Source organism: Mastigoproctus giganteus, chromosome 5, assembly GCF_048544385.1.
Source record: "Mastigoproctus giganteus isolate SK-2022 chromosome 5, ASM4854438v1, whole genome shotgun sequence".
NCBI lineage: Eukaryota > Metazoa > Arthropoda > Arachnida > Uropygi > Thelyphonidae > Mastigoproctus > Mastigoproctus giganteus.
Window position 1 is genome coordinate 211,415,582 of NC_143579.1, and position 24,585 is coordinate 211,440,166.

Below are 24,585 nucleotides of genomic sequence, written 5' to 3' on the forward strand. Positions count from 1 at the left end.
AACATACCTTCATCAATATCATTGATCAATATACAAAAGACTAATGTTATTGGAGTCCCACAGGGTTTGGTGTCGGGCCGACACCAAACCCTGTGGGACTCCAATAACATTAGTCCACGAAGAGCAGTATCCATTGCTTACCACTCTGTCTTCTCCCACTCAACCACACTTTTATCCATTGTAGCAACTTACCCTTAATACCATTCTGCTCCAATTTGTACAGTAGTCTTCCATTTGTAAAATAATAAAAGCATTTTACAAATATTAATATCAACGTAGAACATATTGAGTATTACAGCTCTGATTCATACTATTTAGCAGTGTTCCATGCGCAGCAGTGTCAAAAGCTTTCCTGAAATCCAAATATATGATATCGAAATTATTTTTTGCATCGAGTTCCTTTGTAACCACATCATAATATCCTATCAAATTTGTCAGACAAGACTTTCCCTTAGCAAACCCATGCTGTGTCTGAATTATTGCTGCACTCTTGTCTAGATGATCCTGCAATGCATCTTTAACCAGTGACCCCATTATTTTACCCAGAACAGAAGTTAAATTAACTGGTCTGTAATTACATGTGTCACCCTTCGATTCCCCTTTGCGAATTGGGGATACATTTTCACATCTCCAGTCTGTCAGACGTTGGAAATCTGACAGATTGAAACATTTGTTTCCTATCGGTAGAAACTGGATCTGTTGACCCTTCCATTCTGAAGTTCTCATTCCACCAGAATTTTGGCAACATGCCCGAGTACATTCTTCCTGTGCCCATTTTTGTCAGCAGCATCCAACCCTTCAGGCATTGTAATCTGCACAAATGGAAAGTTGCTGTGTTGACCAACAGATTCTAACAACACCCAGGGTCCTCAGCTGGATATCATCATTCTTCTTTTTCTTGGTGATTTCCTTCTACTCTCTCTCTCACACATACACACGGGGTAACTCAGAAATTTTTTTTTTGGCTGGTGCAGCATAAGCTTCCTTCCACCATATGGCTAATAATAATAATAACCTAATGATCCGAGCCCTTTCAAAGTCCATTAGTTGTACATAATGCTGCCTTGTGTGTATTAAAGGCATTGCACATACATGCTCTTAGATGGTTATTTGCACACAATTTTGTTTGCCTGTTATTGTTTACACAAGTATCTGTAGTACTTTCAGATTCCTACGTCAGGGTGGGAACAGAGATGTTACTGAGTGTTCTGTTCTATTGAGTCGATCAACTTGACATGCTAATCGTTTACATCCATGCAAATTTTCAGGTTAATCCATTCACCCTTTCTTTTTTTGAGTGAGACAATTTCAATGATGGGTAGTGTTTTGGCTTCATTATTCACCTTCCAAGTGACTACAAACTACTATCACATTGTGATTTTTTTTTTTTTTTTTTTTTTGTGTGTGAATTCCTCTCTATCTTGAGATTTGTGAGTGACCCCAACATACACATGCAAGGAAAACATATCAGCCAACAAAATTACTGAAGCAGTTATAATGGATTTGTAAAGATAGTAAAAAGTACAAAAAAAAAGTGAAAAGCGAAAAACTTATAATCTATTTATATAGAAATGCCAGAAGGACTTAACAAATTGGATAAATTTGAGCTGGCGATCAAGTCTTCTAAAACTGATATTGTAGAGATAATTGAGACTGTCATCCTGAAACTGGCAACGAGAAATTTCACTATGGTGATTGTTTTCAGGAGAGACAAAGATGGATCTTTGGGGAAAGGGGGTATGCTTCTTATCAAAAGTGAATTAAAAGCAGTTTTACCAACTAGTCTAATCAAGCCAACATGACTACAGAATCGGTATTGTTATAATGTAAAGTTGATAGCTGGGGGTCTCCTCTTGTATCTGATTCTCCTCAATGATAGACAAGGAACGTCGCCAGAGTTTGCTGGGGAAGGTTTGTTGTTGTTTGGTTTTTAGGAGCATTAGCAACTAAGGCCATATTGCTCCGGGGATATGCGGTGGTCATTCCCTGACCTTCCCGCATCCTCCGTATTTGGTGGTCACGGGCTCGAACCCCGGTCTAATCAAGAAGCGTGTGCTACACACTGCTGCTCCTGCCCACCTGGCTACAGAGGTGCCGCTGAGGAAGGTAGGGTGGTTAACAAGCAGGCTATATTGCTTCAGAATGACTATATTGGCTGAAAGACGACAAAGGAATTTTAATCCTAGTAGACATAAGGGTTTTGCATTTGGGGAAAATAAATCCAAGGATGAATGTGGGACATGGAATTAGAAGTGGCTTGGGATAAGATAGATTTACAATTAAGATATAAGCAGATAGGAAGTTTTTCTTACAGTGCAAGCAGCTAGGAAGGCTCAAGTTATATTATCAATGATCAACAGAATCTTTGCCAGCAGAGAGAAGGATATTATTCTTTATAATAAGTATGGTGTAAAGAAGAGTTGGGAGAGCTAAGGGCTGTCTGCATGGGGAACATTTTAGAAGATGTGGACTGCAGATCCTGGAAAATAGACATCTGAGGGGTGACTTAGAGATGTTCAAGACCCTTAAAGAAATAAGCAAAATAAATGAGGGAGTTTTTACATTATAAGGTAACACAAGGGCAAGAAATCACAAATATAAAATTTTGGAAACAGTAGATTATCTCATGAAGTTCACCTTTAGATAGCATACTGCTGATTATCAGAATTTGTCTCCCAAAGTAGTTGAAGGCAAGTCTAACAAGGTTGAAGGCAAAATTGGATTGTTACTCAGGATTTTTTTTTTTTTTTTTTTTTTTGACTAATGCAGAATAAGTTTGCCTCCTTGCATCATTTGGCCTGATTAATACTAATACTAAATACAGAATTAGTTTTATTTTTGGAATAACTTTATGGCTAATATTCCCTTGAGAAAATTTTTTTTAATTATTATTTTTTTTTAAATCAGCTAAATTTTTATTAAGCCAGCACATCTTTGTCGGTGCTGTTTTCCCTTACAAATAAATTTATTTTCTAAAATATATTCTTACTTTTTGCTAGTTGAGTTATTTCTTTAATCCATTAAGAACTCACACAGAAATAAAAGTTACATTTTTAGAGAGAGAACCATGAAAGAAGGGGATGAACACAACATTTTACTTTGGCACAGTATGCTTACAAATAAGAAGTCGGAAAATGAGAAATAGTTACATTTTTATTATGCAGAAAAAAAAAAAAAAAAAAAAAAAATATATATATATATATATATATACACACACACACACACACAGTCCATTCTGGTTATTTGGGACACATCGGGACTAGTGCATTTTGGCCCGATTAAGCGGCTGCCCCAATTATCCGAAGTTTCACATAAATAGTTAAAAATACAATGTACCCCCACTTTACAATTGGTTCACTGTACAATCAAATTACGTTACGACGAACTCAACATAGTAAAGTACGGTTCACTATACGATGTGCAGTAAGTGCCGGTCATTGTGATCCCATTTGTGAATTGAATTTTAATTCTATTAAACAGCTATTCTAATTAGCAAAAATAGGAGGAATATTATCCATAGACTATAAAAGCAAAGATATACTAAGCACAAATTTACCCTTTATTACCTTACCAACTAAAAAATTAAATGATACGTGAAAATCGGAAGAATATGTGATAATCGGAATAATTAATACGTACTGTAATATGTACATACGAACTAGTTGACATTTCTGTTCACTGACATTTGCGGGTGGGGATTAAAATTTAAAACAGTAAAAAAGATAAGCAATCAATAACAAAGAACACGGCACACACAAATTGCAAGTGACACGATACGCACAAGTGAGAACGGAGTAACAAGTTACGAAGCTTTAAAAATAGGAATGAAGAGAAGGTTCTGAAAATCGATTTTTTCATAAGATTGAAGATTTCATGGTCAAGGGATAATAACCCACAGAATTCCAGCTGTCGGTATTATTGCAAATTCAGTAAGATCGAGTTTACTGTCCGTTTATGATAGATTTCCCTAACAGAAAAGCCCAACAAACAGGTGACTGCTAATTTATTTTTGTTTTATGGTTGTGACATCCAGAATTTCGACCAAACCACGTGGTACCATCGGAGACAATCGTAGAGTAATTTCAAGTGCTGTGGTCTCCTGCCCCGATTAAACGGCATGCTGTCCCAATTAAGCAAAGTAAACCCTGGCTATTTTCTCGATTGGTTTCTGTTTTTTTAAGATTTTCCCCAAATAAATGGCTGCCCCGATTAACCGGTGGCCCAAATAACCGGAATCCACTGTATATATATATATATTTAATAAATAAGTCATTTTTTACGAATACAAATTAAAGACAGATGATTCAGCAGTATCAGTATCTTCTATGCTATTTGCTGCAACTTCTCCACTCCAAGCTTTACAGAAAGCTCATAAAAGTTAGTCCCTTAATTAAGAAAGGTTGCTGGCCATAACCTAGCTGTAAAATAGTTATTCACCTACATATAGGTAAATGCATTATGAAGTCTATAAATAAATAAAGTTTTTTTTAAACTCTGAACGTATTAATCACATCAGATTCTGGAATACAAGAGTAGATTAACAGTAATACAAGACTATGATCATCTAATTCAGTGGTTTTCAACCTTTTATTAATAATGGCACCCCTAAGTAATTTATTTTATTTTGTGGCACCCCTGATTGATCAATCTACTCAATTTGCTGTCTGTTAGATCCGATTATATATATATAATATTAAAAATATGTTATATGATAGTTATTACAATAATATAATTATAAAAATTACATTTCATAATACAATTTAAATATATATATATATATATATAAATACATATATATATATATAGGTCAATCCACAGGAAGAGGCCTTGTTGTAACATTGTCAATATATTCTTACATTGTCAATATATTCTTATATATATATACATACAGTATATAATTTTATTCTTTATATGGAGGTACTCAGTAAACATCAATTAAAGATCACCAAAAAATTAAAAAGATACTGTACTCCATTTTATAATGAAATAAACATATAAATTTAAAAAAAAAAAAAGTTTAAGTAACTTAAACCCAAATTACACAGCACCCCTGGAATGTTGTTGTGGCACCCTGGTTGAAAACCACTGATCTAATTACACATATTTCCACAAATGCCAAGGTATTAAAAGGACTTTGTTTATACTCACCTGGATAAAAATTTACATTGTTAACTGTACCAGCAGTGGGGGCACAGTGTTGAGGAATCCTATAATCCAGATGTTGGCCCTGCTGACCTAACCCTCCTAATCTTCCAGGCATACCATCTTTCCACTCCACGCTAGGAAATGGCTGAATTTGTTTACTGAATGATGGTGGTGGAGGTGGTGCAGGAACACTGGCTGGTCCAGGTGGCAGTGATGGAGTTGAAAGCAGAGGCCCTGGATGTGGCAGAATAGCTTGCTGATTGGGTTGATTGGCTTGAACTGGATTTGTGCCCCTATACAAGGAAGCATTTACTGGACAAGGTGGAACATGGTCCAACTGTGAAAGATTCTGCTGTAAAGAAGGAGGCCTAAATTCAAATGGCTGAGAACCATGACTCAAAGTGGGTTGTGACATACCAGGCGGAGGTAATGCAATGTTGGGCAATGAAAGTGGTTGAGACTGTGTTCGTTGAGAAATTGGTATACCGGATGCTGGAACAGTTGACTGGGTGCTGCTTGCCTGCGGGGGTGGCATGTTGAAATTTGGAGGTGGAACTGTAAAATCTACAGATAATGTAACAGGACTTGCTGTAAGTACAGACTGCTGCAGAGGTCCACATGGAGGCAGAAGAGTTTGTGGAGTAGATAGAGAGTAACTTTTTGAAAACTGTGGTACTTCATGAGTAGTAGATGACAGAGGTGGTGGGGGTGGTGGCGGAGGTGGTGGCGGAACTGGTGGAGGAGGTGGGTTAAAACTTGTTCCTCCTGACGCATGTACTGGCATGTTCACTGATATAAATTCCACCTGCCTCGATGCTTCAGACTGATTATGAACAACCTGATTATTTGACAATGTTACAACAAGGCCTCTTCCTGTGGATTGACCTAACAAAGCACCTGAACTTTCAAGACACTGGTTCATATTATTCTGTAAATTGCAATTTTGGCTCATATCACTAATTATTTTCATTTCACCATGAATTAATGATGGTTTCTGGTGTAAAGATTTAGACCAAGAGCCATTTAGTTTAATCACTCCATGTACATCTCTCTTTTTATCTCTATTTGAAAATTGCTTTTCTTTACTCTCTTGACTGTTCCAAGTGCTGGTAGATGAGGAAAATCTACCACCATGTGAATCTGTACTTGATGCTCTACTACTGATGGGGCTATTAGATCTTGAGCGTGACAGTGAAGGAGAAAGGATAGATTTGTCCACTGAGTGCTCATGGTTACTATAAGGGCTCATTATGCAGCTCTGTCTGCTACATGCTGTTTCTGTGCTACTTGCTGGACTATGGACATGGAGTGCAGGTGATCTTTCTGGTGAAACTGATGGAGTTCTTGGGGGAGTATCAGGAGGTGTTCTTGGTCCTTTTCTTGACCACATGATGCCATTTGGCTTTGTTGCTTGCTTTGGTTTGAGATTTGCTCTCCTTGAAAAGTGCATCCCATTATGTCTCCCATAATTATGCTTTGTAATGCAACCTAAAGCCCTGTCAGCTTCCAACATATGATGCGATTTACTTTGTTTCTTACTCACTGAGCATCTGCAATCCCTATGATGTTCTGGTTTACCACACAGACTAGAATAATGATTATTATGAGTCCTCCTTGATCTATAGTGTCTGTCCTCTTTCTTTGATATAAAAATATTATGTCTCCTTTCCTTTTTGGATTCAGCCAGTTGGGTTGAAGCCAAAGCTAGAATCTTATTGAAGCCACTACTAATCTTTTCTTGCCAATGTCTGCTGTGTGGTCGTTGCATGTCTGTTTCTTTGGAACTGCATTCTGGTTTTCCTGCAAAATAAAAAAATAATAAATATACCATTTAGTCAATTCATTATCTTGATATGTAACCAATTAAATTGCCTTACCACATAACACACTCAATGGATAATTCATTAGAATCTCCCCAACTAGGAACAGATAAAGAACAAAGTATTGCTAACCACAGCTCCGTGTGTATATATCAACAGCTAAATGCTTTGTAAGCAGACTGGTTAGGATTGCAAAGGATTACACATATAGTGCATTGGGGGAGGGGGGTTCCACACCATACTGTGGCAAACATTGTGATACTGATTTTGGAAAGATAAGACACTGAGGATCAATGACACTTTAAAAGGACTAGGATCAATATTACATGGCAGCATATTTTGTTGGGAGACAACAAGGCTACTGATATATGTGGACAATGACTGAGTGGCAGGACTTATTTACAGAATCGCATAAATCAAATGTTCCGCCATAGGTACTTCCAGCATGTATCATTTGCATTATGCAAGTGGTTCCAGGAGTCACCTTTCTCTACTTCTCTAACCTGTATGTACAGTCATCAGATCTCAATCCCAATACAGTATTTGTAGGAAAAGATCAAATTTTAAGATCTAAGACAAAGACCCAGACACTGAATATACCAAAGGTACTTCTACTGACAATCATGTAAAGTCTTTCAATGGCCAAAATATTGCTGTTCTGGAGGTAAATGTTGATCCAATGTAGTGATGTTCCTAATAAATTATCCACTGAGTGTCTAAAAAAGTGTTTATTACAAAGTTTGCACTTGCTAACCATATACAAAATCTACTAACTGTATACCTGTCAATTTTGGGAAACCTGACTCAAACTTTTCACATATAAAAATATAAGTTAGGTTTTTGTCAAAAGATTAATATCAGAAGGTTTTTTTTTTTTTTTTTTCCTGAATACATTTGCTCCAAATTCTGAAAACCTGTAAACCACTGAAGCCATCCAAGATGCTGGATTTAACTGCTCCAGACTCTGTGTGGGGAGAGGGAGACAATGAGGAGGGAGAACCATTCAAAAATAGAATTTTAGCGTATCACATTTAGACATGACTAGGTACTGGCAACTGACACCTCTTAGAAGTTGGATCTCTCTAACATAATCTGATATATGTTCATTATGTTTTCCATACTGTTTCCATACGTTTGTTAAGCAGATATTAATGTTTATATCCTTAGTGGCAGAGAACCTACCTGTATTAGACATTGTCGGCTTCATTAACATGTTGTAGCTAACAAGGCATGCCAGAAGTTCTTAAAACTAAATAGGTAGTGAGATAACTAATAATGTTATTAGATATTATTAATAATTTTAATAATACCCATCCATTCACACACAAGCTTTCAGCAACACATTGGAGTTCAATGAATATCTTGTGGCAAAAAAATTTGCTGGCATTTATGAATGAACTGTGAGAGGAGATACATTTATCTAGTTACTATTGGCTTGATCTACCTCACAAAGGTGCCTGGGGGGGGGGGGGTTACAAAATATTTACAGTTAACCATAAATAATTTACTGTAACGTTACAGTAAATAACTTGCACTTATTTTTAAGTATTATTATTTTTTTAATAATGCAAGTGGGCACAAATTTCAGTTCCACACATTTAACTTCTTATAACATGGATTTATATTCAAAATATTATTCTAATTGATATTTATTCATATTTTGAATAAATCATCATGCACAATGAGATAATAAACCTCTGATCTCCTGGTCAAAACCATTACTATATAAATAAAATAATATCTGCATAATGACAGTAGTTGTTTTAAAAACCCTTCATGATATCAAGTGGTTGTGCCAAGTGATTTTATGTTCAAATTCTTTTCTCCTTGTACATTAACTGCTAGCCAACAATATAATATTCCCTACAAAACTATGATTAAAATTGAAAGCATCACCACAACCCACTTAGAAACTTTTGCATTTTTGAACTGACCCGAACCAAATTCACAGTACAAGTGGATTCCTAGATTATCTAGTTAGGGTTGTTATGCACGAGGGAAGGGTTTAGAACACACTGTGATTTTACTTTGAAAATGACTTTTCAATCTCAAAAAAAAAAAAAAAAAAAAAAAAAAAATATATATATATATATATATATATATATATATATATATTGGAACTTAGTATAGCATAGCACCTGAAAGCTCATATATGGATGATCAGCAAGCATAACCACTTGCATTACAAGTTTTTCAAAAAATATCTATCATTATGATGGGATTTTATATTTACATTAGTGATCAGGAGGGTGAGAATGTTCAGCAACAGTTGCAAATAAATTTTTAAATGTTTCAGTGGAAAATACCTTTTGCAACTATGTGTTATGGAAAAAGTTTGAGTTCCCATCCCCCACCAGAAACTAAGCTTATGAATATGATATTTAATTTTTGCATCTCTGTATAGCATTATTGACCAGAACAGCAAATTTTGATCTGCAAACTAATGGCTTCAGCAGAATAAGCACCTAAATTTAGGACAAAAACTGGTCTGCATAATCACCAAGACTGTTTTTTGGCTTCTCTTTAATGTTGATAAAGAAAATGGTTAAGGGAATCTTGAGTGTGCTTTCAGGAAGTTATGCCAGAAAAAAAAACTAGCATTATTAATTGGATATATCACAATTAGAGTAGCTAGAGTCACTCTGAAAAAAATAATGTAAAAACATTCATATTTAGCTCTGCTTTAAGCTAATAAATAAATTACAGTCGAACTTGGTTTTAATAAGCATGGAAATAACAAGATCACGGCTGTAACGAGGAAAAAAAAATTGTTCCCAACATCTGGAGTGATGCCCCCAAAACCTCTCTCAGGTTTCTAGATTCCATTCAGAGGAGGGCAGTAGGTTAATTAATGACTCATCTCTAACAGAGTCTCTCCATCTCATAGGTGTACTATATTTATATTAAAATTTAAATTATTTAAATTAAAATTTAATTTAAAAAAGCAAAACATTAATTTTCTTTTAGGCAACATAGGAAAAAATACAAATGGATAAAAGTTACTTTATCAATGTCCTTTACCAATGACAAGCTAAAAGCATTCACTAAACATGTTTGGTGAATTGCTACCGCAGTCTTATGCTTCATGCATGAATTGTGAAACTCATAACTGAGTAATCCGTTGTTTATTATCAATGAGTTGCTAATCTTGTTTTAAAAAAGTAAATTAGACAATTCTGTGACCTAACAAATTTCTTAATGTCACTAGAATGCAATAAACTAAACTTATTTCTCTGAGATGAAATCTCCACATCCAGCACAATTGGCTCTCACATGCTGCTTTTGCAAATGTTTGATCTGAATGTCAAATCTACTTTGAAATTTTAAAGTCAGGTGATGCTAGATCATGGATAGCCAGATTTGGGACATTCAACCCTATCATATGGATTTGAACATCCACCGTGGAAAGTGCTATTTCAGGATATTTAAAGTTCTTCATAACTATTAATATATAAAAGAAATTCTGCATGACTGCTAACAAGTTAATATATATGTGAAAAGGTAACATGTGCACACACACAAAGCAAGTTAAAATAAAACTATTTTCATAAGGTTAAAGGAAATTGCCATTTGGATCAGATATGTTTCTCTTCATTTTTATATCATTTTGTTTGCCCATGTAATCCAATTTCTTCAAGTTGTTAAACCAAAACGGGAACTATACATAACTATTGTATACTATTGTATAATATATAGAGTAGGTTATGTCATTTCTATGGCCTCCCAACAATTGGCATGAGAAAGGAAATCCAGCTCCAATCACTGGAGCTGAATTTTGGAGCTGAGTTGACCCCAGGAAAAAGTGCTGGGGTTACCTAACAGAAAAAAAGCAGGGGGGGGGGGGGATCCACTGTTAATCAGGCCATTTAAAAAATAATAAATAACAATAAAAACCTTGATGTACATACTGTAGAAAAGACAAAAACCTGAATATCTTCAATTTATGACTTTAAATAAAATTAATTATAACTTCATATAGAAAAGTAAAAAAAATCAACTCACTTTTAATCTTTTTGCTTGGTATATCATCACTCTTCAAATTTCTTTTTGATGAAGGTGTAATTACAAGATGAGCATTTTTATGGTCTAGATTGTGTGATCGCTGACACCTGCTATCCTGAGAGGATAATGACAATGCACCACTTTTGGTTAATGGTAAATTGAGCTTAGTTAACTGGACTGAACAATGACTAGTTTGTTCATGTATACCATCTGCAATTCTATGAACAATGGTATGACTGTTCCTTTTGCACATAGGATCTGCACTTTTCGCATCTTTAGGCAGTGTATCACATGGCAATTGCATGTTGGAAATAACTCCCTGGTGACCATCACCAGACATCCCTACACCCTTCACAGAAAGTGAACTATGAAGAAGAGCTGAAGAGAAGAAAGTTTTATTCATGGGACTATTAAGTGGAGATGCTAAATAGTGATCTGATACAGGACTTCTACCAGGACTAATAGGTGAATAAGCTCCTGATGGAAGAGTACTAGACACTTCAGGATTGGAAAGTTCTGTTTCGTTTGGATTCTTCTCATCACATTTTTTATCTTCAATCCAATTTTGGCCAGTATCAAGACTCTTTGACAGATCGACATCAGCACAAACTTCTTGTTTAATCTCAGTGAGATTAACCACTGGCTGTTCAGCAGCAGTCTGTGAAACAGCCAGAAGTCCTACAGGTTTAGAATAAGAATTGTGCAGTAAAACAGAATTTGGCTTGCTGAAGTGATTTTCTGGAAAATTATTATAAACACAATTGTTGGATAATGCAGGAACCGCAGCAGATGATGTACTGCTTGTAACATTTAAGATATTAATTTTTGCTTTAGACTCAGTGCAATCACTATCATGGCAAACAGGAGTTTTCATGTCATCATCACAAAACACAGGTTTCTCCATTTTTGGCAGTGATGGATCCCTCAAAGCATTGGCAATTATAGTCTTAATCCTATCTTCAAAGTTGGGAATAATAAGACTTTCATGAATGGTTGGCTCTTTTGGTTTCTTAAATTTCAATTTTGTATCTTTGGTAGGTATATTAGTGATTGGGGGAACCTCCAAATGTTTCTGAATTCCGAAAGATTCTGAATTACCAAGGGAATGCTTTTCCAAAATGGATTTTTCTAAACTTTTCACTTCTGATTCTAATTTGCATATTTTATTATGAAGCAATTTCTTTTGCATCAAGGTGGAAGATATTTCTTTTAGAATTAACTCAGGTGTAAGGCAATTTGGATCAGTATACTGCAACATAAAAAAATAACTATGTTAATATTTAAAATGCATTATGAATAGGCACAGATTTTAAATTATAATATATTTTTCAGTTAAGTTAAATTCTTAAGTTAGCATTATATTTCTGCTGTTAGTTTCTAGACATTTCCATCAAAGTATGTTTCAAGAACAATTTAAGCAAATTTTAAAACACACACAAGCTAAAAATTATATACAGTTTATTACAATTTGTTTTCGCCTGATATTAATTTTGCCTACTTTGATTCCATTCACTGGGCATTCTTTTTAAATTCATAATCCACTATTTTCATAATCAAATACGGAAATCATTCATTATGCCCGTCACTACTTTCAATCTACGAATGGCATTCAATGAGTAAGTACCTATTTTAATATCTTTAATACAAAAGAAAGAAAGAAAGTTAATTACATTATAAGGAAGTAGCATTTCATGGTTTTGTATGGTTACTGTTGCAATCACATTACTGCCATGTGGAATCCTTTCCCTTGATCTAATTATACACGAGATGACAAATCCAAATTGAGGAAGGATGATTGGAAGACAGATGTGTGAAAATATACATTCAGCCAGCAGTTGTTGACTGCAGGAACAAACTTCCATCAGGTGTTGCAGAAGCTGGTTTTCTTGAAATTCATTCTGCCATATCAGGTAACTGGTGTGCCAATTTTCAAAAGAGTATAGTAGTAAACTACCATAAATAATGGCTTTTGGTAGTACAGTACTCATTTAAAGCCCTTCATAATAATAATCAAAAATTTTTACTAGGATAGCAATTCTTCCTTTGGTCCTAGTGAAATCCCCTCCCCAACCACAACCAATCCAGTGCAATCTTTGTTGTTTAATCGCTAGTAATACCAATGAATCGAAAATTCAACTCTCATTACAACATCCTGCACTCACTCACTCTCCCAGTTCTGTTTTACAAGCTTCCACTCCAAACAGTTGTCTATATAGGTTGCTTTCAGCTCTAGTATCATGATACCCTTTTTAAAAATGTTTGTGGCTCCAGCTATTCAGCTCATAGTACAGTGGCCCAATGGTAATTAGCTCATAGTTTGTTATATCTTAACGTTTTTACAAGTGTGTTTGTGAGTGGCCAATTTGAACGCTGTGTGGGCTAAAAGATCTGAAATAACTTGCAAAAAAAAAAAAATACTTCCTCTTCCTGAGTTTGTCAATCTACAACCTATTGAAGAGGCATTTAAGAAATCCTCCAGTCTTTGAAGGATTTTGAACCCATACCTCTCCAAACAAGCACCAAAACTGTTACATTGTCACAGAGGACAATAAGGATACACATAAGGATACACAGAATGAAACATGCTCAAATCCAAAACATGACTTATTAAATAACTACCAATACTGAAACCTACCAATACTGAAAATATTGGCAGGTAATGCAATCACATTACATATTCATACATAGATAGCTGCTATTCCTTCTGCTACAGCAGATTCTTGCAAAACAAATCCTTTCTCGATTGCTCATTGCCCTTCTTTATGCTCCTTCAATCAACAAAAGGCAGTTTACTGTAGCAATACTGAATCTCTTCCTTGAAACTGTAAGCAACAATCACATTTCTGAAAACTGAATATTGTTCTAGGTTTACATCCATGGCAAATTTAGGAAGCAAATTTTAAACATGATTAATTCACAAGAGCATCTGCACAAATGCAGACCACAAAAGCACTGTCTTGTGGCAGCAAATCAAGATTAACATATACACAAATGACAACAACAGTTTTCTAAAGTAACCATTTTTCAATTACAAAAAAACTTCTTTGGATAGCTCCTGTAATATTAATAAGCTATTTTTATGATTTATGAATATTAAAATTTGGCTCAAGTCTGTAAAGACCACTGAAAAGTTATTTTCAGATGATGAAAATAGAAATCTGTTATACCCTATTGGTGTACAGATCATTATAATAGTACAAATCAGTTGTTCAGGACTAGCCTTCCCTATTTTCCTCCATACTATCCTATTTCCTGTTAATCTTCAGCCCCATAACCACATTTGTTAGATATTCGTACCCCGAAATCATGGTGTCAAGCAAGCGTTAGCCCCATAACCCTATTTCTGTTAATGCCTGCTTGATACTATCAATCCATCTTCCTGTTGGTCCACCTCCAGGCCTATTACCATTAATTCTTGCTTCTAACATCAGTTTAGCTAATGTTCTGTTGCCACCCCAAGATTCTTACTTATTTCCCCATTTGTAATATGGTCTACTTCACTACTTCCACTTGTTAGTTTGATTTTTCTTAAAACTCTCATTTCTAAAGATTCCAATATTTCATCAATTTCTTTATTTCTCATCCAACTCTCAGCTCCATCAGATAAAATAAACTTAAAAACTGTATTATAAACAATAGTTGTCTTTTGCCTGATTGCTCTTATGCTCCAACTGAATTTGTTTGCTTCCTACACTTTCTACTTAATTTATAGTTAATTTCCATCTTCATAAAACACTGTTCCTGGATGCACAAATTTATCAACTTGTTACAATTTTCTCTCTCAGCTTTTGAAGTTTTTTTTTTTGCATAACTAATTTTCATGACAAATTGTCTTTATTAATTTAGTCAGAGATTCCTGATGATAGTTTAAACTACTGTTTAACAGCACAATATCATTCCCATAATAATGATTTATCTCTAACACTGTCATTAATATGAAAATTATAAAAAGTGGCAATAAGGTGCAACTTGCATCACTACAAGCCTAACCTTAAACCATTTTCCAATTCTTCCTTCAATACTCACCACACATTTGTCATTTCATATAATTTTTTTTAATCCTCTTAAATTATCCTTGATGATACATTTTTTGATACTTTGAAAGGTACTTAATTTTTTTTTTTTTTAAATCAAATGTTTTTATTTCTGATCCCATGACTTTTGTATAATTTATTTTAGTGCAAATATTTGATTCTAGCCTCTCCTGACCATGCCTTCCCAAGGTTCAACATTCAACAATACTTCTAAGCAGGGGTGGCCAACAAGTCGATCACGATCTACCAGTCGACAGATTAGTCAAAATATAAATGTTATTATTATTATTATGTGCCCTACTGCATATGCTTATTAAAAATCTGTTGAACCACATAACTACTCTTGTCACTATGCAGCCACTAGGCTTGTCCAGTGAAAATTCATGCAGTTACGTTGTGGAGAGCATAGCTTATGTGTTGAATTCTTATTTAGCTTACTCAATATATTAATAACTGGACAGTACTTATACTGTCCGGTTTAATACCCTTTTATTTAAAATGAATATTATGAAAAAGAGTAAAATGTATCATTTTCATGAAGAGTGAGAACTAGAATACTTTTTGTAATGATAAAAGAAAAATGTTATTGTTTGATTTGCAATGCTTTCATGGCTATACCCAAAAAGGAAATTTAGGACACTTCAACACACTCCATGGTAAATATCATGGAGTGCATTGATGGAGTGTGAATTTTCTGCCTAATAGTGACCTTAGAAAAAATAAATTAAAAGAACTTAAATCCAGATTATTCGCACAACAAAATTTCTTCATGGTACCTAATTCACAATCTAAAGCAGTAACTTTAGTATCATTTAAAGTGAGTAATCTTCTTGCAAAAAAAATCCAACCATTTTCTGACAGCCAATTCAAAGACCATTTTTAGAAAATTTAAGAACAAAAATGAAATTAAAAGTGCTCTTCAAGATCTGCAACTATCTCGAAATTCTATGATGTGATGCATCAAAAAAAAAACGAGTAAAAATGTGAGTGAACAGTTGCTTGCTCATATTGCTAACTGTGTCTCCTTTTCTTTACAACTGGACGAATCAACAGCACATATCAATAACAACAGATCGAGCTAAAGCAATGACTGGGCATCTTAATGGATTCATTGCATTGTGCCAAAAGGATGATGCATTCCCAGATTTTTTGAGTTAGCCAGCAAAAGATTAAATACTAAAAGTGTTATGGACATAGCTTTCAAAATCGTGAATTCCATCAGAGGACAATCTCTTCAAAGAAGACTTTTCAAAATGCAACTCGATGAAAATGAACCAGATTTGATATTACACACAAATGTGAGGTGGCTGAGTCGGAGTAAGTTTCTACAGAGATTTCGAAATTTGCTGAATGAAATTAAATTTGTTCAAAGGGGAGATGATTATCAGCAGCTACAAGATATGGAGTGGTTGTGTGACCTGGCTTTTTTGGCAGTTTGTACCAGTAAATTAAATGATCTGCATTTGGAATTACAAGGAAAAAATAAAAATGTGGGTGACATGATTAGTAGTATTTCTGCATATAAATATAAATTTTTGACTATGGCTAAGGATCTCAAAGTGGGGGGAATCGATCATTTTGCAAATATGCAAGATCATTTGCAAAAATATCCTGTTTTGAATTTAATAGTAAGAAATGTTTCTGAAATTGAGAAAGTTGTGGATGATTTTGAAACCAGATTCAGTGATTTTAAAACAATTGAAGACATTGTTCAATTTATTTCTTATCCATTTAATGGCAACTTAGATGAAACAAATTGCAGAACACACACAGAGAGAGAGAGAGAGAGAGAGAGAGAGAGAGAGAGAGAGAGAGAGAGAGAATGTTTGCCAAGAAAAGTACTCAAATATAAAAAAACTGCAGTGTTCTGGTTCCACATATCTATGTGAATTGGCCTTTTCGTATTTGAAACAAACAAAGAATCACTGTACTCTTACGGACTTCCATACACAACATTCTTTATGGTTGGCCTTATCACAGTATATCCCCGATTTTGAAAGTTTGGCAGATGACATGAAGACACAAACTTTGCATAAATTTAAATACGTATGAATTTAAAATAAGAATTCTGAATTGCATTTAATTTTAAAATTTATAAAGAACATTTTTCAATATGTGTTGATTAACTTTTTTTAACCATGTGCAATGAAATTGAGATGGTAGATCGCAGCACATTTTGAAGAAAAAAAAGTAGATCACATCACAAATTAAGTTGGCCACCCTGTTCTAAGCCTATTCTCTAAGTTAACTGTGTATATTTTATTTGGTATGCTATTAATTCCTCCATAATATCCACACTTAGTTTTATTTCCATTTTGGTACTAATAATGAGCTACTCTAATATTCTGGAACTTGCCCCTCAGAAAAACTGTGGATAATATAATGTGACCATAATGTGGAAACTATTTTCCCTCCACTTTTCAACATTTCTGTTAGGTCTAATTTCATCTAAACCTACCACCTTTCAATAACTAATATTTTCCATCACCTTTTCTGACCCAAAAGGAGAAACAGTACCTAAATTTTCTCCATTTCAATATGTTTCTCTTCTTTAGTGATGTTTTCAGCTTCTTTTTTTAGCAATTAAAAATATTTATTCCATACTTCTGAAATATCCATCTCATATAATTATAATCCCTTGGCTTCTGAAAACAAGCTCTTGTTCAACCTTTGATTTGTTCTGAATCATTGTTTAATTATGTGATTGTACAAGTATGTTCAACTTCACCCTTATTTCTAATTATCTTAGTTATGGTTTCTCCTCTGCTCTGAGATTTTTAACCAAATATCAAAACATTTTCCATTCTCCTGATGTGTACTTCTTTTCTCTATCTTCACCAAAATTTTCACAAGATTTTTCTTTGATGATTATGAACAAATCTAAAACCTTCTCGATTTTTAATACTTTTTCATGCCTCTTATTTTGGCACTAATTCCATGTTTATTTTGCTCAATACAAGGTAACAGTTACTTCCTTCCAATCTCAAATCCTCTGTATACCATTGTCTCTTCAACTGGTTGTTTAAGACTTCTGTAATGATACAATCAATATAATCGATATTGAATGATATAATCAATCAATACTTAATGATTATAAATATAATAATCATTAATATTATTACTTAGTATTTCAACGTAAAGACAGCTACTTAAACTTGTGGTTGTATGCTGAAATAACATGTTTTTTATGCAAGTTCAGGTGTCAACCCCCTTCAATTTGTGATAAATAAGGAAATGTAAATGTGCAACTCAAAGTCAAAATTGTCTGTTATGTTTTCTTATTTATTCTATAGAGAACAGTTGCCCGTAGCATATTTTGTGTTTAGTTGGTTTGTTACTCTCTATATCCATAGCATAACAGTACATAAGTTGGCATTTGGCTGTGAAAGCAACCAATGACTGAAATCGACCCTCTTGGAGTTCACAAGTACTGGTATTCCTTTGAAGGGATAATACTTGTGAGCACACTGCTTCCGTTTTTTTTTTTTTTTTTTTTTTGATATTTTACATTATTATTTAAGTGGTGCTCATTCTTTGGTGGTGTGGGTGTGTGTGTCTCTTGTGTAAGGAGCCTTACATCTGCTACTCTGGAGGTGGGTGTTGCTTTAGTCTTTCTTTTCTTATTTTCAGTTTATTTTCACTTCAATATAGGGGTAGTTAAGTTCCAAGAAGCAGAATAGCACCTTACCTTACTTTACTAATCCAAGCAGCAGAATACCAAAACCACTATTAATAGCATTCATTTGCCTTACCTTACCAAAACCTTAACATGCTGTATTTATTTTTTGGTTCAGGCGTTCCATATTTTAATAGCATTAGCAATATAACTATGTTTCTTCCTCCCATAATAAATATTACTTCATGTGCCTTGTAGCTGTTAATTTTCTTAATGCATATAATACATGAAAAAAGGCAGTTACCAAGACGAAAGACTGACTACTACTATATGAGTATTAGCTCATCTGTTAAGGCAGATGTAACAATAAGGCTGAGTATAACTCATTCATATAATATGAATTGTTATATTAGACGAAGGAAAAAAAGCATTTGTGATTTAAAAAAAAAAAAGAAGAAAAGTTACCTTGTTTATCAAGTCCAGTGGAGATGAGGTTTCTAAACTGAGTTTTCCAAGGTGTGCTTTTAACAACATAGTGTTATCAGCATTGAGAACCTTAATTTGGCTTTCTAACTGAGAAGCTCTGAATGACAACCTAGCCTTCCTTTCCTGCAAACAGATTTATCACATGATGATATGTACAACACAAACCAAAATCCATAAAATAACCTTTAATCAATATACAGATCAGATTTTTTTTATTAGATGATTGAAGGAATGTTTTTAAAAGAAAGAATGAAACATTTTAACCAATGTGAAATCTAAATATCTGTTTTCTTCCATTTGGAAATTATATACAGATGAAAATCTGGTGTTTCATCCTATATATTTCTACCACTTCATCCATGTCACTGCTGAGAGGGCTACTTCACCATTAAAAAGAACAGAATGGCCAAAGGTTTAACATGTATTCTTTGTATGCCAGCTCATTTATGTCAAACCTTCAGCCATTCTGTTATTTGTAACAGTGAAGTAGCAATGATAGCAGTTACTGATGAAATGGTAGGTACATACCTGAAATGTCCAAATGACATCTTTTTTTTCCATATCCAAATAGAAATAAAGATATTCAAGATCTCTTTCAGATTAAAATTGCTTTGTTCCTTTTTTTTTTTTTTTTTTTTTTAATTTAAATTACTTATGCATCATGTTGCTCAAGCAACATCTAAGAACATTTTTTCTTATTTTTTTTTTTTATAAACAGTCACATTCAGATACCAAATTTCTCCAGTTTATGTCTGCCACCTTGATTATAAATCCATGAATGTTAAATGTTATCAAATTTCTTTTTTACATGTGTACCACTAAACCTATGTCTAATACTTAGTTGCATTATATTCAATTAAAAAGCTGATAATGAAATTGTACTTATAATAGGGATATAATGCAACTGAGTATGTGTATAAATTTACATTCTCTGAAGCCATTTTATGTATAAATAATAAATAAATTTCCATTTATTCTCAATACAGACAAGGCCAAAAGAATTTATGTATTCAACCATGAATTATTAAGGGTGGTCATATTTTTGTCACCATGGAAAAAATGGAACATGCATTTTTATCAGTAGCAGCATATGGGTTCAAACCTAAAACTTCCTTACCTGCAGTGGCACACACATCTTGTCCTTTGATGATTTTCAAAGGACAAGATTACACAGGTTGGATATTGTCTGATTCGGGCTTAAGTTGAAATTCTCTATAATTCTAGGAATTGATGAAACTGAATTCCAAATAATAGTTTTGTTTTTTGGCAATATATATATTTCTAATGTTGCAATCAAATCAAATCAAAATAAAAACAATTAATATTTAAAAGCATTTTAGGTGTCAAGTTTTCAATTTTAAATTTTTTAAAGAATTCCGGGAAAAAAATTTACTCCTCAGAGTAGCGGAAAACTTGCTATCATGTGCCCACACACATTCAGCAAACCCACTAATGAAAATGTCAATAAAAATGTTTCAGGTTATATTATTTATTTATTAACACTTATTTAACATGTATTAAGAATGAATACAGATTCTGAGTAGATTATCAGGAAAAGAGAATTAAAAGCTTAATTTATTTTTCAAGCATTATTAAGCATTCTCGCAATTGTGTTTAATATGTTCAAATTACTAAAATACAAAATTTATTCAGAGAATGTTTGAGAATTCCTGCATAATGGAATTAAAAAATTCAGTATAATGCAAAAATTATGAATACACTTAAATTTTACATTTTTTAATAAGACAGAGGAAATAAAAATATACTTCCAGTAAGAACATATCCCATTTATCCCATTTTTTGGTATACATTGGTTTACCTTTTCCTCCGAAATCTGTTGTTGTAATTCATTTTGGAAGTAAGAAGTCTTCATAAAACTGAGAAACTGTAGCATCTGCTCTTTGTAGATATCTAATAATGTCTGTAAAGCTGGAGGTACTTCTGTTAAAGGCTGCAAAACTGGAGGAGGAGGAGCATCTTCTGCACTACCAAGTTTCTGATCAATACATCCAGGTGCGGGTTCAGACCTAGAGAGGGCTAAAAGAAGAAAAAAAAAAAAGGAAAAAAAAATACATTCATGTATACATTAATTTTATATTAAATACATAATGTAAATTAATTAAGAGCCATTTTTCCAACATGGATTGAGGCATTTAAACTGGTGCAAAGGTAAACTCAAATCATGATCTGTCAATATATGATGTTGAAAACTACATCATATGTTGACAGATATATGATGTAGTTATGTATTTAAAAAAAAAATTTAAAACCTAGAAATGTATTTTTAAAAAAAAAAACTGTTTATCTTATTTAGAAATTACATACATTTCATCAGCATTAAATTTATGTCCTGGAGATATTATTACAGAACACAGCCCAGTATTATGGAAGAAAAACTGTCTAGTTTAATCTAATTTATTAGTATTGGAGAAGTGTTTAAATACTTTTGAAAGATTGACTTTCAAAAAGCTTGCAATCAAGCATTTGTAAACAAGAGCAAAATAGGAGATTTTTGTGACAAAAACAAGGTTTTTTTTTTTTTTTTTTTTTTGCACAAAAAAATAGGAGGAAAACAGGTGATTTTTCATAAAATGACAGTAAAGTGCAGACTACATTAGAAATTAAATTCTAATGACAATGTACACATTTTACATAAAAATATAAATACAGGATTGTTTACAAGTAGAGTATGCTTTCAAAAATGAGATTACCTAGGATTTCTGCTATGAGATTCTATTAGTCATCAACTGATTTTGATTGTTTCAAGAAAGATATTGTTGCAGACTCTCCTCTCTTCAAAAATATTGCATAAATGTTTTGATTCTAATAATGGTCCTGCTGTCTAGACTTGGCAGCTGAGAGCATTTCCAAAGAGCATTACGAGAACGAGAAGATCTGAACCCAGTTTGTTTTTCTTGCATGGTTGAATGTTCTGTTCAGAAAGAGTTAAATGCCAAGCATGACTTGAGATTATTTATTACACTTCGAGCTTCTTTATACATTTGTTGGTTCCCAAACCAAGGACCATCAGTTTTTAATTCTTTCATAATAGCATCTGGTAGGTTCCCAACTGAAATTGACAGAACTGATGCTAAGAAATACTGCTTCATCTATTTCTTTATCTTTAACACCACCAAGAACTTTCAAATTTGAAAATGATGCAATGCCAATTGGTGAAATGTGTGTACCATGTCCTTACATTCAGAAATAAAGTACTTTCTCACTGGACAAAAAAACAAGATCTCTTATTTTAGACTTTACAACTTTTGAAGCAGAAATATCTATGATACCTATAGGTATCACAGTACTATATACACCTATAGAAATACCTTCAATAATGACCATAGTGCATGAATTTCAGCATACTTTCTACACTAGTGGGAATAACATATCTAGAATTAGACATGTTATCCCCACTCAAGCAGAAAGTCCTTGCTTGGCCTGTTTAGAATTGTTTTCACCAGAAATCAGCGGCTCTTTTTTTTTTTTTTTTTTTTGTAGTCACTGTCTTCTTTCCAAACTTCTTTTGGATCATAAATTGGATTTGGATATGAGCCAGAGCCACTCACTAGTGATTGCTTGCTGTACTTTTCAATTTGGTAATTCTGAAAGATGCTTATATAGCTTTTCTCACCATCTCTAACCTCTCCATTGTAAATCTGCAGTTGGCAGTTATGGATATTGTACATCATAGTTTGAATTCCCCTAAATACTAAGCTATTATTATTTATTTATTTTTAATTTTGAGCATCCTGTTTGGCAAATGTAGTGAGAATCTCCATAAACAGTTTAATTCCTCTATATACAACACTAAGCACTATCGACATGCTTACAAAATTAACAATCAACTAAGACCTAGCAAGTTGTAAACTGGCAGATCAAGCTAATCGTTAAGTAGAGCTAAATACTTTGCACAAAAATGTTATTCTAATCTATCACTCTATATACCTACCTGAACTAGTGGTACTAAGGATAGTCTGAGCATGCAAAAGATCAAGCCCACTGAAATTGAGAGCTTTTCCATTCTTCTTTGCCTTTATTGGACTCTTTTTAGGTCTTCCAGGTCCACGTCTTCTATCCATTTTCTGATTGCGTTGTTTTTTGGCCAATTTTCTAGTTGGACGTGGTCGTTTACTTATAGGTTCTGGGAGAAAGACAAAGTCATTTTCAAAAGAGAAGGAAATAAAATAAATTTTCCTATTCTGCCAAACTAAAGCCACAATTTAAAAATTGTAATATGAGTATTTTAATAAACTAGTGACACACACAAACTGCATGTGAACTTAGACTAAATTTAGGACCTAATTTGTGAAAAAAAATGTCACAAATTAGATCAAGATGTATTTGTATTTGTATTTACAATTCTGCCCAGACTTGATAGGAGAGACTTGATGCCAAAAATCTTTTGGTTTATCTCAAGAACACAGGTACTATGCAAGGCTTGGGGTGGGGTGGGGGTGGGAATTGGAGATTATCAATAGTAGCCTGCATTTCTAGGTAAAAACCTATTTTGTAGTCAATAACTGAACAAAGGTGTTGCCCAGATCTTTACCATATCAATGAGAAGGGTGGTGCATGGAGACTGCTAGTTGGGTGGGCAGGGGTAATATGGTTACATGTATCTGATGACAGGGGTCAGAGTAATGCATCGAATTCTTATGTGAGGCTTCAAAACCTAGAGAGCCATCTGATATTTAGTTGATATACTGAAGGCAGCAATATTTTAAATGATAGGAAAGCTAATTCAAACCTTCATAATTTCAAAGGAAGAATTAGGGCAGTAAACAACACAAGAACACTTAATCTAAACTGTGTGAACAGTAATGTTAGGAGTGCTGTTAATAAAATGAATGAGTTAGGAAAACTAAAGCTGATATAATAGGGATAACAGAAACTTGGTGACACTTAGAAATAAGGGATGGTGAGTTTTGCTATGGCATCTATGATGTGTTTACAAAAGGTAGGCAAAACGGGAAGGAGGGGGTTCAAGAATCTTATCAAAACCAGCCTGAGCATAAAAAGCATTCCCAAATTCAGAACTAATTCACGGCAGTACAGGGAAAATAAGAGAGTGGGTATGCTATAAGACCAAAAGATTGTGAAGAGTGCAACAAAAGTCTCTATATGAAGAGGGAATGGGGGAGTAAGCACGAATACCCTCTTATAAGCAATTTCAATTTGCCACTCATTGATTGGAACAAGTGGGATGGAAATTCACCATTGGGGCAAAATTTTTAAAGTAGTATTATTTACATCAGCATGTTAGGAAGAGTACTAGGGACAAGAATATTCTAGACCTCATCAGCACCCATGATTCAAATAGCATCACAGGACTAACAGTAGAAGAACCTTCAGCAGGAAGTGACACAAAGTTAAGTGGGATGATGAACCTATGCCTTTACTTTTAATAAGTTGTACTTATTAAAGGGAAAGGAGACTAAACAGTCCAAGATGCTACATGGCCTCTATTAACCTGGTGAGC

At 33.8% G+C, this 24,585-nt stretch overlaps 1 protein-coding gene across 1 annotated transcript in view; it reads right to left on the bottom strand.

Annotated features, from left to right (window-relative positions):
- The window catches only part of gpp (DOT1 like histone lysine methyltransferase grappa), a 241,475-nt gene that overhangs the window by 13,207 nt on the left and 203,683 nt on the right, over positions 1-24,585 (bottom strand). The window contains exons 14-18 of the mRNA XM_090374787.1: positions 23,056-23,247; positions 20,923-21,140; positions 19,083-19,226; positions 10,968-12,216; positions 5,149-6,945 (exon numbers count right to left, since the gene is read on the bottom strand). Of these exons, the coding sequence (XP_090230913.1) occupies positions 5,149-6,945; positions 10,968-12,216; positions 19,083-19,226; positions 20,923-21,140; positions 23,056-23,247 (3,600 nt within the window). The remainder of the gene's footprint in view (positions 1-5,148; positions 6,946-10,967; positions 12,217-19,082; positions 19,227-20,922; positions 21,141-23,055; positions 23,248-24,585) is intronic.